The 18640-nt window shown below is 38.2% G+C and overlaps 1 protein-coding gene across 1 annotated transcript in view; it reads right to left on the reverse strand.

Annotated features, from left to right (window-relative positions):
- lrig1 (leucine-rich repeats and immunoglobulin-like domains 1) overlaps positions 1-18261 on the reverse strand; it is a 63382-nt gene extending 45121 nt beyond the window's left edge. Inside the window, exons 1-2 of the mRNA XM_088338697.1 lie at positions 17337-18261; positions 49-120 (exon numbers count right to left, since the gene is read on the reverse strand). Of these exons, the coding sequence (XP_088194823.1) occupies positions 49-120; positions 17337-17533 (269 nt within the window). The 5' untranslated portion in view covers positions 17534-18261. The remainder of the gene's footprint in view (positions 1-48; positions 121-17336) is intronic.
- Positions 18262-18640: the final 379 nt, after the last annotated feature.

Below are 18640 nucleotides of genomic sequence, written 5' to 3' on the forward strand. Positions count from 1 at the left end.
GGGAACGAATAAACACTCGGCATGGAAAGACTGCAGATGAATACTTACAATTCTCGCAAATTGGGTAGGTTGGCAATCACTTCAATGCCGACAGCGGTCAGTTTGTTGTGGCCAAGGTTTCTGGAAAAGAAGATCATGAAGTTATAGAATAAGACGGTTCATTTTATTAACACTCCACTTATTGAAACATGAATATTTTGTTTGTTTGTTTGTACATGATTCAATTGTTTGTTTGTTTGTAAATGATTCAAATTGAATCTTTTCTTCCGGCGCCGTCACGAATGGCAGCCACTCCAGCAGCTCCCGAAATGTGAATTTCACTTCGGGGATGAACAAAGTATCTATCTATCTATCTATTTAATTCTACCATTTTAACATAAAACAACATTGGCCAATCATTCATCCTGCCACTTTGATATGTTGGGTACCCAATCGGATGCAAAGGAATTTGACATTCAGGTGATCAATTAAGCAATGACAAAAGCGCAAAGGCATCACAGTGTGGTATGCTGGGTGCACGCCAGCAGACAGGATAACCTTACAGAAAAAAAAAAAAATCATTGGCTTCCCTCTGCCCAGTCCACAGCAGAAAACTATTAGGGACTCTTCGCAGCCTAGTTACCAGCATATTTAACTGTGCAATAAAGTTAATAAAACAAAAAAAAAAATACAGACCTTTCATAGGGAATACCAAAAAAGGAAACATGGAGCACCAGTTTCAGGCCGTTATTGGGCATAAGATACAGAATCACTGCCAAAAAAGCAAACTGAGAAAGAGAAAAAGAACTAACCAAGGACCGGACTGATCTTTAAAATGATGCATATATCTAAATAAATATACTGGAAAGCTAATGTATATATTCCAATACAATCAGATAAATAAATAAACTTTCTTATGACTGTCAATAATCTTTGACTTTCAACAGGCACAAAATTAAATCCCTTGATATAAAAATAACTGTTGCATAAACATTAAATGAAAGAAACTTATTATTCACACACGATCCGTAGCCTATATTTTATATTTCAGCAAAAGTGGTCTTAAATCACTCCAGAGAAAAAATACTAAATTTCTATCATTTGCTAAACTGCAATAAAAAAAGTGCAAAGAGAAGTGACGTACAGCCAAAATGAATACACGCGGATTCCTTGGGTAAAATATAATAATGAATCAAGATTATCTCAGGGGCTGGATGTGGCCCATGGGCCTAAACTTTGACATATGTAGTTCGGATGATAGATTCTGGTTTCCGGGTTTTATTTATGCCTTTTTCACAAAGCTGAGTTGATGTGGAGTATTTTACCTCTTTCGGTTTCCTGACAACATGAGCCTGCTAGAAATCGAATATATGTGGGAATGGCCAAAGTTCTATGAAGATCTGTACCAGAGTGCATGAGTGTACACACACAGTTTAAGCACCTGTGATTTAAATCATCCGGTTGGACGCAAGCCGGTCAAAATCAATAATATGGACAGAGTAATGCTCTTCCTTTGCTCGCAATGACAACAAAGTGAAAGTGCCATTCACTGGCGCAGTCAATTTGCACTTGAGTCAAGCATCAGATTTAATCGGTGACACTCGATTGACTTGTTCAGGAGTATAGTCCTCTCAGACGACATGGAAGGGGGAGGACAAGCTATTCTGCTGGCCAAACATCTGCTTTTAACAATAAGCTTTACAAGTCAAATTCATAGAGTTAATTTCACGCATAAACGAGTCCAACGTATAGTATGTCGCACAGAACTCCCGCTTTGCTGGCTCGCAGCCTCTTGGCAGAGGGAGGGCCGCAATGAGAGCAGGATTTGTGTTTGCCGGTGGGGTTAGGCTGGGTGAGACAAAGGGAATCCACAGATCCCAGCCTACCCCCACAACAGCCAGTCCCTCTGTCCAGACGTGAGAGACTGAGCAGGAATGTTTTGCAGGCTTGCCGAGAGATGAGTTCTTGTTCAGGGACAATTTTTTACATGATGCACCACATTCTTCATCCCGTCACATGAGAAATGGAAACATGTTGCTACTGTTGACCTTTAATTAGGCTAGATGCTAGAGAGTAAAGTTTTAAAGGAAATACAAATATATGCAAGTCTCCAAGTTAATGACATTGTACAAACAGGTGTATCAAAAATCTAAATAGTGTTTTATTGGGATTGGCGTTAAAGACAAAAAGAAATCTGTCCAGACGATTCGTATTTATATTGGATTTAAACTATATCCCCGCCACACGCACACATTTTAAACCGAATTTTATTTAAAAAAAAAAAAAAAAAAAAACATTTATTTTGGTGCTAAATGTTTGGACAAGTTCAACTCGTTAAATCTGTTGAATGTGGGCTCTCGATTAGACAAATTTTCAAATCGATTTGCAAAATGACTCATCAAATTTGATTTATTGCACGGAATAATTCAAATTAGAAAAAACATACTATCAATATATATATATATATATATATATATATATATATTTTTTTTTTTTTTTTTTTTTTTTTTTTTAATCACAATAATGCATCACTGGTGAGCTATTTTCGAAACCGGTCACAATAAAATAAAAGACGACCTTCTCCATCAGTATACTTTATTCAGTTACTGCCGTTTAATACATAATCCAGCATTTACCGTATTTTCCGCACTATAAGGCGCACCTAAAAGCCTTTATTTTTTTCAAAAGCTGACCATGCGCCTTATTTATGGATCAATTTTAAAATTGCAAAGTTTTCCAACTAACTTGCAGCCGCCGACTAGATTTTCCCCCGAACGCCAAGTAGTATGCGGTGTGTGCTGGGATTTATTTACCGGCGTTTCATTGGCTAACCAATGTGTCAATCATCATTTGAATCGATCACTATTGGCTAAAGTTATTCAGAGGTCAAGGGGCGGATCCTTTTTATCATTTACAGGCTCGCATAGGTTAAAGGGGTGAAACAAAGCCTGCAATTGGCCAAAAAAGATGAATGTTTATGGCACGTGGCTGACGGCATAGAGAAAGCATTTTTTTCTATTCTGTATTTGAAATTATTTTATTCTCATGGATTTACTACCCTCACGGATATAAGAGGACATTGGCTGCACATTATTATGAACACAACGACTTCGGTGAGCTACTTCGGGTTTTATATTGTCCCTGTATCTTGTTTCAGACTGAACTCGATGTTTCTGTGATAAGCGGTGCAGATAATGGATGGAATGGAGGGTCTATTTTTAAATTCCAAGTGTTTATTGTCATATGCACAGTAAAGTTGCGAGCGAAAAAGAAAATAGATACTAAGGAATGGTTAGCATTTCTTGAATCCCAAGACTTTAACCTTCCGAATGATGGAACGATGCATTTGAGTGACATCTTACGGACACCGCATCCGCACGTGTTCTCGACACGTATTTGCGTCTTTGCAAGCTTTCGGAATGTTAAGGGGGTAATAAGTTGGACTTAACTATCTGACTGTTTTGTCCACGTTCCCATTGTAGCGCCTTATAATCCGGTGAGTCTTATCTATGTCAAAAATAGGACCAAAAACTATTTTTTCGGGGTGCGCCCTATAACCCGGTGCGCCTTATGGTGCGGAAAATACGGTACTTTCCTTGAAGGGTTTTCCTTTTGTGTCTGATTACAGATAATGACCACTTCCCTCCACATGTCTTTCTCCGTTTCGAAGGGGGTGACGAGGTAATAGGCGAGCAGTTGTCTGCCCTAAAGGCAGAACCCTGACGGGAGGTGAACATGTGCGTCTATATTATGATAGTTTAATGGGGAACCTCCAATTCTCGTCACGGAATTGTCGTCCGCGGCAACAGGAGGGAATTACATCGTTAGTGTTACGCCACTTGTAAAAAGAAAGGGAAAAAATTAGGACTCTTTCCTTGATGCAACATTTACAGCCACCTGGCACCATCTTTCTGGTACAGTAGGCGTCTGGGATACAGCATACCCACTTTATGACATTTTCACTTTATGGTGTGAAATGAGATGGATTTTTTACCCCACTCTACAGCATTTTCCCAACAATACGACACCAACAATAAAGAGTTTGTCATGCCTAGAAAGTTATTAAATTGAAACTTTGCTGTGTTTCTGCCTATAATGAGTTACGTTTTTAAGAAGCATGTCTGCTCTTTGTCAACGTCATATAAAATCCTATTCTGCTATTGGTTTGCGTCATTGATTACTGAACACTGATGTGCTATTGGCTGAATTACCTCCCACAATGCCTTTCTCTTTATTCATTCTGTTCATAAGCTCCTGTACTTTGTAAAGACTTTGCAATTGGGCGATAAGGTATTTTTTATACTGTATTTAAAAGCTATGGGATCCAGGGCTTGTAGCAATGTTAAAGGACGCAAAATATGATAACTATGAGAGTGAAGCTTGAGATTATGAAAAAATACAAAGAAGGCACACGAGTCACTGTTCTCACTGAGCTGCATGGCTTTTATCAATCAATGATTGGGAATATTAATAAAACTAAAGAGGCGGTTAAAGCAGTGACATTTTCTAAGGGCACGACAAAAACGTTTTTTAAGTCAGTTTTTATTTTTAATCGTCTGTTGTCATCTTTTCTCTTCTCTGCATCGACCTGTTCTTTCACTGGACCAGCTCAAGTAATGCCACACCATAGGAAAATAGGATAATTTTTCCTTCAAATGTACAACTTCCAAAAGTCTCTACATACGAAAATTTCAGGTTACAAAGTACCTGAACGGGAAAATATTGCCTCTAGTAACAAAGGTGTTTTTAAATACCAAGTAAAAAATTGTTCAGAGTTGACTAGGAGGGGTTCCGGCAAGATAGCAGGGAGGACGCAGCAATCATTCAATCAGGCCAAATGGGACATTTTAGCTAAAGTCCATGCAGTGTCTGAATTTGTGAAAAGGCTATCGCTAGGTTTGCCTCGGGCATGGTCAAAAGCTGCCAAAAGCTGACGTCACTGGATAATTTTTTTTTTTTTATGAAATGTGACGCAAAAAGGTAACATTTTTATTATTTCCTTTGTTCTTTCTTTTTATATTGCGTTCCTCTCGTTTTAGGTTAATTGTGCGCTAATCTATTTTTAACATGCATTTGTTTCATGGCAAGCTCGGTGGCCTTGGGGGTATGGCGCCCGCCCCGAGACTGGGAGGTTGTGGTTCAAGCCACGGCCGAGTCATACCTAAGACATTGGTACCCGTTGCCTCCCTGCTTGGCGTTCAGCATTAGGGGTTGGAATTGGGGGGTTTGGTCACCTAATGACTCCCAACACCTCAGTTGGGTTGAGCGAGGGGGCTGGGGATCCCCTCCTCTGAATCAATCTCCCAAAAAGAGTCAGAAATGACTCTAGCCACCTCCCACTAGGGAGATATGGCTGTGGTATATATATATATATATATATATATATATATATATATATATATAGTAAATTTGTTTCATGTTCTGAATTTTCTTTTTTAAATACCATACCGTACTTTTGCAGGGCATGGAACAGATTAGCATTTGCAATCCTTCTCTACTCAAAGTTTTTGGCTTACGAAGCTACTCCGAGAACAAGTTATATTTGTAACTGCGCAGGGTATTTCAAAAATGTGATATCATTTGAATATTAATAAATTATGATAAAAATATGTATTCCTCCATTTTAACTCAGGAGCAGATAATTTGCTTGTAAAAAGAAAAAATTTTTAACTTGCTAGAAACTGACCCATTATATGCATCAGTGTATTTGGCAAGTGCTGAATTACCGACTTGACGTATGCAGTGTCCCAGGCTTTGCGCATATTGAACATTAGTGAACTTGCTCACATAATCCACATGGTTTTGAATTCCTCACTCAAATTTAGAAGGAAAAAAATATTTTTATCTTCAAAATGAAAACTTTTTAATTTCATTTGCCTGAATCATGTAATTTCTGTTATATTTTCATCTCAAAAAGGATATCACATTTCTGGTAACACCGTGCATATGTATTCATCGTTATACTCGTTTGTGTACACATAAGTAGTTCTCTCATTATGTACTATTTTGTGACTTGAATGTTTTTAGCTGGGGTACCAGGGTTCGTAACGCATTAGCTACGCATTACCATAGGTTCTATCCCGTTATACGGTCATTTTACTTTGCGATCCACAACTCAGAACGGATTAATGTTGTATCCTTGGTTCTACTGTACATACTTAACAGTGAATTTCCCCGCTTTTTACAGATTGATTTATTTTCGCCTGTCAGATAAGGTTTTTGGCAATTTAACACCTACTGTATGAGAATTTAGATTAAAGTAGTTTATCTTCCCTACCTCCTCCACTGAGGAGTGAAAAGGGGGAATCCAGCACTAAGCGTGGTTAATGCTTTCCAGATAGTGACCTAGCAATTCTTCCCAGAGGAATTTGCAGTGCACAGATCAGATGCCTACGAGTCATTTCTGAATGATTCACGGGATAGAAAAACGGATTCCGGGTGTTGTTCCGCTTTATAAGGGATAAGCAGTCAGGAACGAATGGAAATGAAATATTTACACTACAAATTGCAAAGTTATTTGGTTCTTGGTTTTTAGCGGTTTAGTTTGCCTAGCGTACAAAAACGTATCCAACTGACAGTTAATCATTTAATGACAACTTTATGTTACATATTACTTTGCATACAGCCCCTTTTGTCCAAACAGTAAAAAGTGGTTACTTTGCAAAACTGTAGAAAAGAGGAAACAAACACGGAAAAAAAAAATCAAGGTAAAATAATTTGTATTTTTGCTCTTTTGAAGTGTTATCTTATTCTGACACAAAAAAATATAGTATCTTACAATATTTTTACTCAAATGATTGCAACCCTACAATGTAGTAGGCTATGTTAACAAGAGAAAAATAAAGTAAAATACGGTTTGAAAGCAAGAGGTCTCCAACTGTTTAAGCTAAGAGCTACCTTTTAATAGTAAATGGTGCAAACAGAACCCTGTTGTATAAAAATTCCTAAAATAACAAATTAACTTATTACTATGTTATTACCACATCGATTATTGGAAGTAGGGTTAAATAAACTCAGTCAACCACTGAATACACAATTTTACTCGAAAAAAAAAAAAACCAATGACCCAGAACAAGTCCTCGGGCTCCTCAGTTGTCCTTAAGGGGCACCCTGGTGCCTGTGGGCACCACATTGGAGACCCCTGGTTAAAAGTATGATTTAAGTGTCATAAAATGAAAACATACAAATAAATATCAGCAAACTCATACGCTCGCAGAACAAGATTTTTAGGTGGAAGATAATGACGGAACTTTGTTTTTGAGAACTGAAAGTCCAGTAAAACAAGGTAAATACTGAAAGTAATTAATAAAATATTATAAAAGGAGAAAGAAATACATACCAACAGAAGATTTTAGGTGGAAGACATTTTACATAGGTCATGTTTAATACAGAAAGTAAAATACAGGAGGTAAAATATTGAAAATTCATGAAGTATAAAATGAATAGTATGATAATTAAAACGAGCAGAAAATAAAGGCCAACATAACAATAAATTCAGATGAAGGATAATGTTGGTAATCTTGTATTAACAGGTAAGGTCCAGTTTGAAATTGAAAAAAAAAATACATTCTAAAATAATACAGTACAATGAGAAAAAAAAACAATTACAAATGAGCACAAATCATACACCAACAGAACAAGATTTTCAGGTGGAAGATAAGTACACATGTTTTGAATCGCTAAATTTAGCATTTACTGGTTGTAATTAGGTGTGTTGTGGTTTGAAAATTACGGTTCGTAAAACAGCTCATTGATTACAACCACCTTGATAGTTAAAACCTATAAGTCTTTCGAAAGACAACTTTAAGTTATTGCTTGTGACTCATGACGTGTACAGAAGGTTGGTTATAGTCAAGTTCATCTCACAGTGCAGGTCGCAATTTGTCATTTTAAGTGGCCCAACTGCTGGAAGGATATGTGGCTAATCGAACATTTGCCCACTAGGTAACCCTCTTAAGAGTAAAATTATAAGTCAAAAAACAGTCTGACAAAGCAAAAAGAATAAGAAAAATGGAGCTCACCAAATGCCTGTTCATTGACATTTAAACACATTAGAAAAAACAGCATAGCTTCGATTTGCATTTGTGCAAATGGACCAAATAAAAATTTGCCCTAGAGATGATATCATTCATGACACGACGTCGTCTGAACGATGCTCATCCAGAGTGTTAGCTGTTAAGTGATGTCAGTGATGTTCCACACAGATATAAAGAGCCCTCAAACGTCAATTCATAGCGCCATAAATCTTGTCAAATAGCCAGAGTGTCAGACGGTTACATGCAGAAATGAATGCAAACACAATTATTTCGGTCATCAGAGTCAGTTTTACAGCCAGGTAACACCATCGAGGTCGTACACAAAAACTAGCCGAGCTCCTGGATACCATCTAGGATGCTGCGAGTTGGACGAAAAAAAAAGGTCATTGCAAAAAAGTAGACCCCCTGGACTATGGCATTTCCCCCTTTTGACATTTTTACTTTGCGGTGTGGAACACAATCCCTTAATGGCATTTTGTCCACTGTACAACATCAAACACAAATAATTTTGCATGACAAAAAAAAAAAAAAAACCTCGGACTTTGCAGTGATTGTGCATATGACAATCTACGTGTCTGAGATGTCCGACAACTGTTGGTTGACGTCCAATGAAATGCTGAGCAAATGTTGGTTTGCTTCACGGCATCAAGGAAATGCTGATATGCTATTGGCTTAACTACCGCCCACGCCGCCTTTCTTTTTATTCAGTTCAAAATACAGTGTGCTTCGTAAAGAGTTCGCGAATTATCGCATACAATGCTCTATTTTTGTGCTTTGCTTTTTAGTTTCCAAAGATAGCACTGACGCAAAAAGGGCAAGGAAAAACATGGTAGACATGGAGGCGAAAAAAGAAGGGATATCTTCTAGTCAGTTTTAAACCGCTGTCACCATCTTTTACCCTTCCTTACATCCAACTGCTACTCCAATGTACCAGCTCAAGTGACGTCATACCAAAGGCAAGGACAATTTCATTTATCCTTTACATGTGTACATACTGGTAATGTTATCAAATCGTATGCACTTATATTCTAGATTGTTTTAAGTTTTCAAAGATCTGGACTATACCATAAGTTGGAAGGAAGGGATGCATGCCCACTCTTATCGAGCAGTCATTTTTATGTCCTCACCAATATTACAACATCACTTGCACAATGCGCAATGTCCCCACCAATGCCAACACCAAACCTACGCCCTAGCATGAGATGATTAGAAAAACATCAAACTGGAAATGGCAAAGACGGAATTCAAGCCTTAAAAAAACAAAGAAATGTTAAGAATTGACCAGACTATTAACTTGATTGAATTGTTAACATTTAGACTCATCTGTAAAATACGGTGGAAAAAGCTTGATGTTGCATATATTATTTTCAGGGAAGCTCATTAATCTTCATTTCTGTAACAAATTATGATGACTGAAAAATGAGGTCATAAATTCATAGGAACATGCTGTCTTTTGAAACTATCGTGGTTAAGCGAACATTTATTGTGATGCGAAGATAACTCTTTGAAAAATCTAAACGGTTTATCAGGATAAAACTATTTGGGTGGTCAAGACATTTTTCAGACTCAAAAATCCGATAAAGTAGAGTGCACCGAATTATCAGTCGTCTAATTTATCACCCCGTTTTGCCTAATTGTGTATTATTAGTGATCTGCCAATGAATTGGGGACGACACATTACTTTTCTTCTTTTTGTAATAGTTTGGAATATAGTGTTTTCTCTCGAATAAATCATAAATTCTCTGTTGTGAGGTTGTACGGAATCAAGTGCTCATTGTTAACCCATTGCATGGACGAGTTGCTCAAGTCATGAGATCATTCCAACTGGGAGAGCGAGTGAGTTTCTTAGGTTATTTCATAAGGGATGTTAAGGCACATCTTGGGGCCAAGTGCAAAGGGTCCTCTGAGGACAGAAAACTCAGGACAACCGAATCTATTGGTTGAAAGGGGTCTGCAGTAGCAAGAGGCACAGCAGGCCCTTATAGCTGTGGAACTCCATATTTAAATAGCACTTGGCCTAGAGCAGGGTCATCGACCTTTTTGAAGTTAAGAGTTACTTTTTTTTGTTATCGATTGGCGCAGAGATCTACCAGGTTGATATGCATTTCTAAAACAACATTTGATTTACAATTTTAACAAAAAACTTTTGGTACCAAGATCACCATTTTTTTGGATCAGACGCATAAGTAATTGGTTTTCTATCTTGAAATGCAATAAGAAAATTGGCCAATACAATTAACCCTCATTTAACGTAGAGGAACCAGTAATAGGCGGACTATGTTGGGTAGAAACTTTAAATGTTATTTTTACAATTATTTTGCAATATAATACTTCATTATACATTTATTTTTTTAATTTATTTTTACAAATAACTACTTCACCGTCAAAATGTAAAAAGAGGAGAGACTGTTTAGCCCAAAGAAAATGCAGAACACAATGCACGGTGCAAATCGGTGAAGTAGCAAGAACGTAATGAGTGAAGAGAGTTAGAAGGGAGGGTTTACCGTTTTTATTATATTGAAAGAAAAAAGGAAAAAGCAAAAAGCTTTGTTTCTTTGTTTTTGTGTATGTGTTTTATCTTGCTGTCAATCACCCCACTCGAGGGATATGACCAGAGTAGATGGATTATTTTGAAGCAGATATTTCAGGAACTTTGAGAAATTCTATTCCAAAATATTTCCGAATCATGAATCGGTTACCCGATTAGTTGGCAGTTAATCGGTAGTTGCTGCTACCACACTCATCTCCCTCTTGACCAATTTTAAAATTGGAATGACTGCAAGTTTGACAGTGAAACCTCACATCAAATAACCTCTTATGGAAAGACTACATGAAGAACAGCTGATAAACCTCAACGCCAAGTAAAACATCACCCAGGACCCACCGTGCATGCTCAAAATGCGACTTTAAAACCTCTGCCAGGGAACATGCAAAGGCACACAGCTAGGGAAACTATGGCAATAAACAAACTTGGTATATAATCACTCTAAATACCGCAGGATTACAAAGTGGCGCAGTGTGAAATTGCCATGAAACCGCAAGCGCTATAAACCTGCTGGGAGCTGCTGTTGTTGCTGCTCGTCTGCCGAAATGTTCCTCAAGCGCGTCTGCCTTTAGCAGTCATCCAGTCTGCAGAGCTCGACGGCAAATGTTCCAAGATAACTAATAAGCATGTGATGAGGGTGGGAATTGGGCCATTTCTGTCAAACTGGCATTCAAGCTGCACAACATGCATGAGAGCAGTTGAGGTTTCTGACTGCTGACTTTCACCGACAAGCGAGACAGGCCTAAAGGCGTGATTGGGGCCGAACCGTGACGTTGACATAACACTCGCCTGAAAAGATGGTTCCTAATCACGTGATCTACATCAGAGCAGCCCGAATGGTGCCAATCATGTTGGATGGGTATGCGGTGTTTGCCATGCAATAGGAAAAATCTGGCGGGCCACCAGGGTTTAATTGGTCCCACCAGAGTCAAAAACTTGTATTTATTTGTCTTAATAGAATATTTTTAGATATGCATTTTTTAAAGTTGTATGACGCACACTCATTTTTTATTAGAAAATTGGTATAAACTTTTGTTGCAAACTTTTTCGCAGCTCAAACTTTGCTGTTGGATGCGACAGAAGTCAAACCTGGGTCGCAGCAGTGAGAGCACTGAACTCTAATAACCAGAGATTAATGTTAATTTTGTTGTCCGTTTCACATGTTACAATGACAAATAAATGCGTCACTGACAATGCTTAGAATAGAAAAATCTAATGGAGGGGCACACATTGATCGTAAATCTAGCTTCTTGATTTTGCTCCAAAAGTGCACCAGATCGATCCATTGGAATTAGAAATGTACAACATTTTCTTTCGGGGGACAAGTTACATGAAGTTACCAGTTTACCCAAAAGTCAACAAGAAATATGACCATGTTTCCCTGTAATTCATGCTTAAATAACTGTGTTCCCTGATCACCTACAGTCTATGAAATGTTCCAAACAGACTAAGTAAGGTCTGCTCTACTAAACATCAATAACTATGTTCATCGCCTTACACCTCCCACTTTCGTTTGAACAGCCAACAACCTAACAGTAGACTGTAGACCCATAATAACATCCCATCCAGTATGGCCAACTATGTACATATGGGTGACGTCACACGAATAACATTTATAGGCTGCCTCTAGCGTCCTCAGCCGCTATTACCTCAAATTCCCCAACACCAGGCAATCTAGAGTGTTCTCCCCAATCAGGAAACCACCGACACGAATCTATTTCCTGAGGCCGGAGGCCAAAGCCAAGTGTTAAGGATGGTGTTTACTAATAAGTCTACTCTGTGAGGTTTGTGGCGATGGTTATGGGACAAGTAGCAGCAGAGCATGCCAAGCACATTAGGGAACTGGGGAAACCACTTGGGAAATGCCACTTTACAAAGAGGATCATTCAGTGGTTGGCTTCCGCTGGCTTGGGACCAGACTTGCTTTGAGCTGCTGTTGCTGTTGTGTAGAAGAGAATATGGAGGACTACGTAATGTCACAATCCACCGCACTTTCTTTTTCGCAACATTGTATTGGAAACAGTTTTTTAGCAATTCCAGGCATCATGTGACTAATTTAGATAAGATGCATGCGTCAGAAGTCACAATGAGCAGTCATTTTTTTGAAAACCATTTGATATGACAATAAAATCTAAAATATGGAGTATACCCTTGCCATTTCGAGCTTCGACTTTTGCGTCCTCTGTCCATCCTAGATTTGTTTTCATTCTACAGGAAAATGCATAATTCGCTAAACTACTGCGTTACTTTACAAGCACCGTTCCTAACAAACCAATCGGGGAACATTCTTCTGTTTCTTGGTTTTCGCTTGCAATCCGAGGGAATAGTTTTTAAAATTAGTGAGAATCTAATAACCCAAAATACGAGCAAGCAAACTGATCGGGGGGCAAGCAAGAGCGATGTGATTTTGCAAATAGACTTCAATTGCGCATGTAACCGTTGACAGTAAATGGATTTCCTTCAAGTTAAGAAAACTAAAAACAAAAAATCATTGTACCATGCTTGTTTACTCCAAAGTGTGTTCCATTGCTCCATTTTGTCTTATTACAAGGTGTTCTCATAAATAGCACAGACTTAAACTATAAATAGATGTATACAACCGTGGTATCGCTATATATATATATATAGATGGGTATAACTGTGGTATTTTTGCTCTGGTGGCGGAAAAAAAATGAAAATGTCCTAGAGTAATCAACAATACAAGAGTAAGACAGAGTTTGCGTGAATCATTCGTTTCTGTACAACAAGTCTAGAGTGCTTCGAGACATAAAAATATTGAAGACAAGGAAAACTGTGCATAAGTAAACTGAATGTGCTACGCAGTTTTATATATGTGGAAACCGATTAACCGTGAAAATTGAGGTTGTACTGCATAAAGACAACAGAAATTATTGTTTTGCAGTGTTCTGACTGACATACTGACTATGGACTTTGTATAACAACGATAAAACATTATCTCCATCTTCTGTTCAAAAACTGACAAAGTAGCACAGTATTTGCAAAAAAAGGTCGACACCAACCAGTTCTAGGTCTTTTGTTTGTAACCTTATTTTAAGTTTTTTTTCTGTTTTGGTTCTTACTCAGCTGGCAAACCTCGTTGAAATTTTAGATAAACTTGAGGTTAACCACTCTTGAAAGGATATGACTATACTGTACATCAAAATTCTTCTTTATCAGTATTATACAAATGCTACTTAAGTTGCACTACAAACTTCAATAAAAATGCACCTATTGGCTTTATCAGTAGCCCATCAAAGAAATCACAGCCAAAATTAATAATCCTTGTGCTTGATCCTCTTACTTAGAAGAAAAAAATTCCATTATCTTGGTTGCGCTGTGGGTAAAGTGCTTTTTATTTTTTATGCACTTTACTGTGGCTGAAAATCAAATGAGGCACCACTCCCGGGAGAGAAAATGTGACTTCATGAAAGAAAACCTGCTTTGAATGACATAATAGCATCAAATTGATGCAACAAAAGGTGGGGGTCCCATTTGTCATAAGTCTTAACTGGTCTTGAGATGGAAAAAGTACAAAAATTGATGCATTTTAACTACAGGGGGAGTGACCTTCGTTCATGTTGTCTTCATTTTTTGTAAAGTAAAATCTAAAATCAGATTAACTTGACATTAAGCCTCGTTTTCTCTGCATATTGGTTTCTGATCAAACATGCCAACTACTTAAGAGTAAAACAGCACACAGACCACATAGCTACTGAATTTACAGCCATTAACATTTAGTGAACTTTTGTCCTAAAGCAGGAGACACACAAGAAGTTACTGCTGTAATCCGTGTTTACGAGACTCCATCCAGATAATCACAGTATCTACAGGACGGGGCATTTGCTCATGTAAGACGGCAAAATCCATCTCTGGACAAGTATTCGGCCTTCATTATATGATAATTCCTAATGTTTTATCTTTTTTTCAGTCTTTTATTGCAAGTTACAGCAAAGTGCCACATCTAATCACATTAAAAACAATGTATACTTTGTTGAAACCAATAACAATAAAGACAACCTTTTTCTATCCTAGTCTAAAATATGAATTAGCATAGAGAAAGGTAAAGGTAAAGTAATTACATTGATTGTAGATAAAGTGTCATGTGAACTGGTATTATTAAAGTATTAGTGCAAGCCTAGTTTTAATATGCTAAAAGATGTAATTTTCCACTAACTATTTCACTGTTTGCATACAGTTTTTGGAAACAATCAATACTCTCCTGGGGCTAGTGAAGTGAGCGCTAGCTCCACAAATTACAGAAACACTTATTTTCTTAAGCAGTCCATCAACACCTGATGAATCTGAAGTGGCAAAACACATTGCTTTGAGTTTCAAAACTACAATTTAGGTGTAGAGAAAAGCATGTTGTTTCACTTGAAACAGAAAAACAATCGCTTTATACAAACACTTTGATCGAAAACAACCACAATGGCATTTGATTACACAGCAAATAAAATCATATGGGCCTGCACGTTAGTACTGGTCAAATAAACTACGAACTTCCCTATAGGTGCTTCCAAAGGTTACGTGACTTTGTAAGCAACCGCCATATTGGATTACAAGAAGAAAATGATCTGCGTACTTTTTAAGTTTGGATGGGATTTTGAAGACTTGATACAAGGATAAGTTGAGAGTAATTAACAACATAGACCCGTATTAAATGAAAAATGAGTTGTCAAATCTAGGCATTTTACCCCGAAACCCCAACATAGTAAACTTCTTGATTTATCCTTCAATGCAATAAAAGCCTCAATGAATAGAAGCAGTTCCTTAATGGCCAAGTAAGACATACAAAATCAACTCAGATCAATGGTCACTGTTTCCTTCTTTAATGAATAAGTAGTTTACAATGTCCGGGTATGAAATCGCAGGTACAACGCCGATTCCGATGACAACTTTTTCATAAAATGCGGGCCTATATTGTTAATCACCTTCAACTTTTCCTAATATTTAGTCTTCGAAAATCCCATCTAAACTTGGAAAGAAGGTGATACAATTTGTATTTGCATCTTCTTCAATCATCCTTTGAAATCCAATATAGTTATAGTGGATGCTTAAAAAGTCACGTGAAACTAAGAATAAATACTCTGTTCACAACCTGCCCCAACTCATAAACATGGTTCCAAACTGTCAAGTGTGCAGAATGGATGACACAGGAAGTAAAGGCAGGAATATAAAATAAAAGATGAAGACACATGTAATGTAGTTTACACACTCCGTAGCAGCTTCACCATCTATTTACATAAAAAAGATATTACGTTATCACCTGTTGATCTTTATTTGATAAATGAATACAAGTTACGATAGTCTCCGATGTTAAATAGGAAGTACCTTGTTTAATAAATTAATCTAATTGTAGAATCTGAACTTAAGTGAAGGCTGCCAATTAAATCGATGGAGAAGAGTCAAGTATAGTAAATCAATCTTTTTAAAGCTGATTTTTTCCCATAATTGATTTACTATGTTGTCACTCTTACATACTCACCAACACTACCTCTTTACGTGTTAGGCTACCACCTTTCTCCCCTTAAAAACACTTACCTTTTAGTTTGTTTAATGTCTCCCCATTTCAAATTTAGAGCCACAACATAATCTTGAATCGAAAGAGAGTATTTTAGTCTATGGCTGCTTTATTTCAAAACAAGAAAGTCTTCAAGCGTGAATAAACTGCTCCAACAATCACATTAGATTTCCGTTTTTGCCACTTCTGTTAGGTTTTCTGCCCTTTTTGTTAAATGTATTTTGGAAAACCAATATGTTGAAATAGAGGGCTTAATAAGATCTACCGCATTATGTCAAAAGATTGACATGTATGCTCTCATGTTATTGCCAGTTTGTAATTATTAACTGAATCTACCACTAAAACATCCGGCATGATCAAGGCCACTGAGTGATTGACATATATAAATTGGAAGATAATTTTAAAAAGATTTTTGGAAGAGTGAATCATGTATATCCATCGATCCATCCATTATTTGCACCGCTTATCCTCAGTAGGGTCGCGGGGGTGCTGGAGCCCACCCCTACTATCTTCGGGCAGTGGGCAAGGGACACCCTGAACTGGTTGCCAGCCAGTGCAGGGAACACAGAGACAGACAATTCGCTCACTCATTCACACCTAGGGACAATTTGGACCAGCCAATTAACCTGACATGCATGTTTTTGGAATGTGGGAGGAAACCGCAGTGCCCGGAGGAAACCCACGCAAGCACGGGGAGAACATGCAAACTCTACACAGAAGGTTCGATCTCATAACCTCAGAACTGTGCCGCACTAGCGCTAACCACTGCTCCGCCTTGCTGCCGGATCATGTATATAAAGAAATCAAATATCTGAGAAAAATCGCCAACGCTTGTGAGCCCAATTTTCAGAAACAGTTTGAAGGCTACTCGGGGGTTCTCTGGGGTCTACCTGGTGCTCACGAGCACCACGTTGGTGACCCCTGGTATATTACATGTCCTGCAACTTGCATCATTTATCAGACGTGACAGCATTTCGAGATGATGCAATGGAGGAATATACCCAGCAGTGCTAAATATGCTCCTAAATTTCCTATTGTGAACAATTGCGTTCATCCTCACGTTGAAAAATATTTAAAACTGGGTTTTTAAAAGTTGGAGTAAATTAGTCCATAACTTGATAACAGGTGCTCTTCCTTAATTGAAATCTCACTTTGACATGCAATACTTGGGAAATGAGCATGTATAATGCAAGTATAATACGAATGTTTATAAAAGGAATTAAACTATTAAATAGGAATGGAGTGATTCACTTACAAGGAAATCGTCCTGACAGGCAGATCTTCTGGCAGTGCTCCCACATTACTGCAGTCCACCGAATCCCCTTCGCAGGTACAGTTCTGGGCACATTTCAACTCGGAAGTCGACCCATGTCCGATAAAAAGTTCGAGTGAAAAATATAAATAAAAAACAAAAAGTGAAGTATATCCAAAACGTCCCGGCGACGCCGCCATTTTGTATCCAGTTTTTTTTTTAAACGCCGCTGCGGAGTTCTCCCTTCCAAAAGTGGAATAGCAATGCAGCACAGCGAATGTTAGACACACTTTAAAGCATAATAAAAAATGATTTTAATTCAATTCGGTTGCAAAAAGTGGTAAAAATAGAAAGTCATTTAAGACGCGCGTCCCAACTTTCTTGTCGGTGTCCGACGCGCGTTTCGAATGGAAGGTGATTTCCTTTACAAACTTAAAAAGTCACCTTGTTGAAATGTTGACTTAATTTAGAGATTATAAAGCGTTGCTGTAACATTTCGCGCTGCATTATCACAATTGCTACGACATATTTGCATCAAAAAGACGCGTAAAGGTCAGAGTGCACCCGGTTCACAAGCAAACTTGCGGGTTGCAAACTTTACTTCGCTTTTAGGGGATTTACTGTCCGGAGCAGGGAGAAAATGAAGAAAAAACTTCTTTCCAGGGTAAAATATCTCCAGCGTAGTCTCCAACCGGGCGTAGGATCGCTTTCCCAATCTCAGTCCAACTTTCAAAAAGAGCCCCCAAACTCCAATGAGGAACCCGATCAGGGGTACTTTCGCAGGATGAACTCCCAAAACCTCAAGAATCTGAGTCGTTGTGTATATTTAAGAAAGAGTCCTCCTCCTTTTGATGAGTCTACCGCCACCATGAGTTTTGTCCTCTGGTTTACTTTTCCTTTTTTCTCCTTTGCTAGTCCCACGTTGGAAGCACAACAGTGATTCCAGGAGGCTCCTTTAGCTGGTCTTGATTGGTTGATTGTATATGACGTGGATGCAGTTCGCCTTGCTGATTGGTGAGTTCAGGTTGTAGACGCACTGCCGAGTAGGAGCATTTGGAGCGGCTGTCAGTCAGCGGTGTCAAGTCCCGCCCTAGTTTCCCACCCCGGGGTGTGAAAGCTTAGACCGCGCCCCCTTTCACTCTCGCTGTTTTTCTTAAAGGGGCCGCCGCCGCCAAACTCGGGCCAGCTAATCGCTTTATAATAAGCCATAATCACAAAACCGGTTTAAAATGTCATTTGGCTTTCATTCGAGGCAAAATAAATAACATTAATTAGATTATAAATCAAAAGTGTTTTAATGTCATAAC

Source organism: Urocampus carinirostris, chromosome 6, assembly GCF_059441175.1.
Source record: "Urocampus carinirostris isolate Australia breed hairy pipefish chromosome 6, RoL_Ucar_1.0, whole genome shotgun sequence".
In the NCBI taxonomy this organism is placed as follows: Eukaryota; Metazoa; Chordata; class Actinopteri; order Syngnathiformes; family Syngnathidae; genus Urocampus; species Urocampus carinirostris.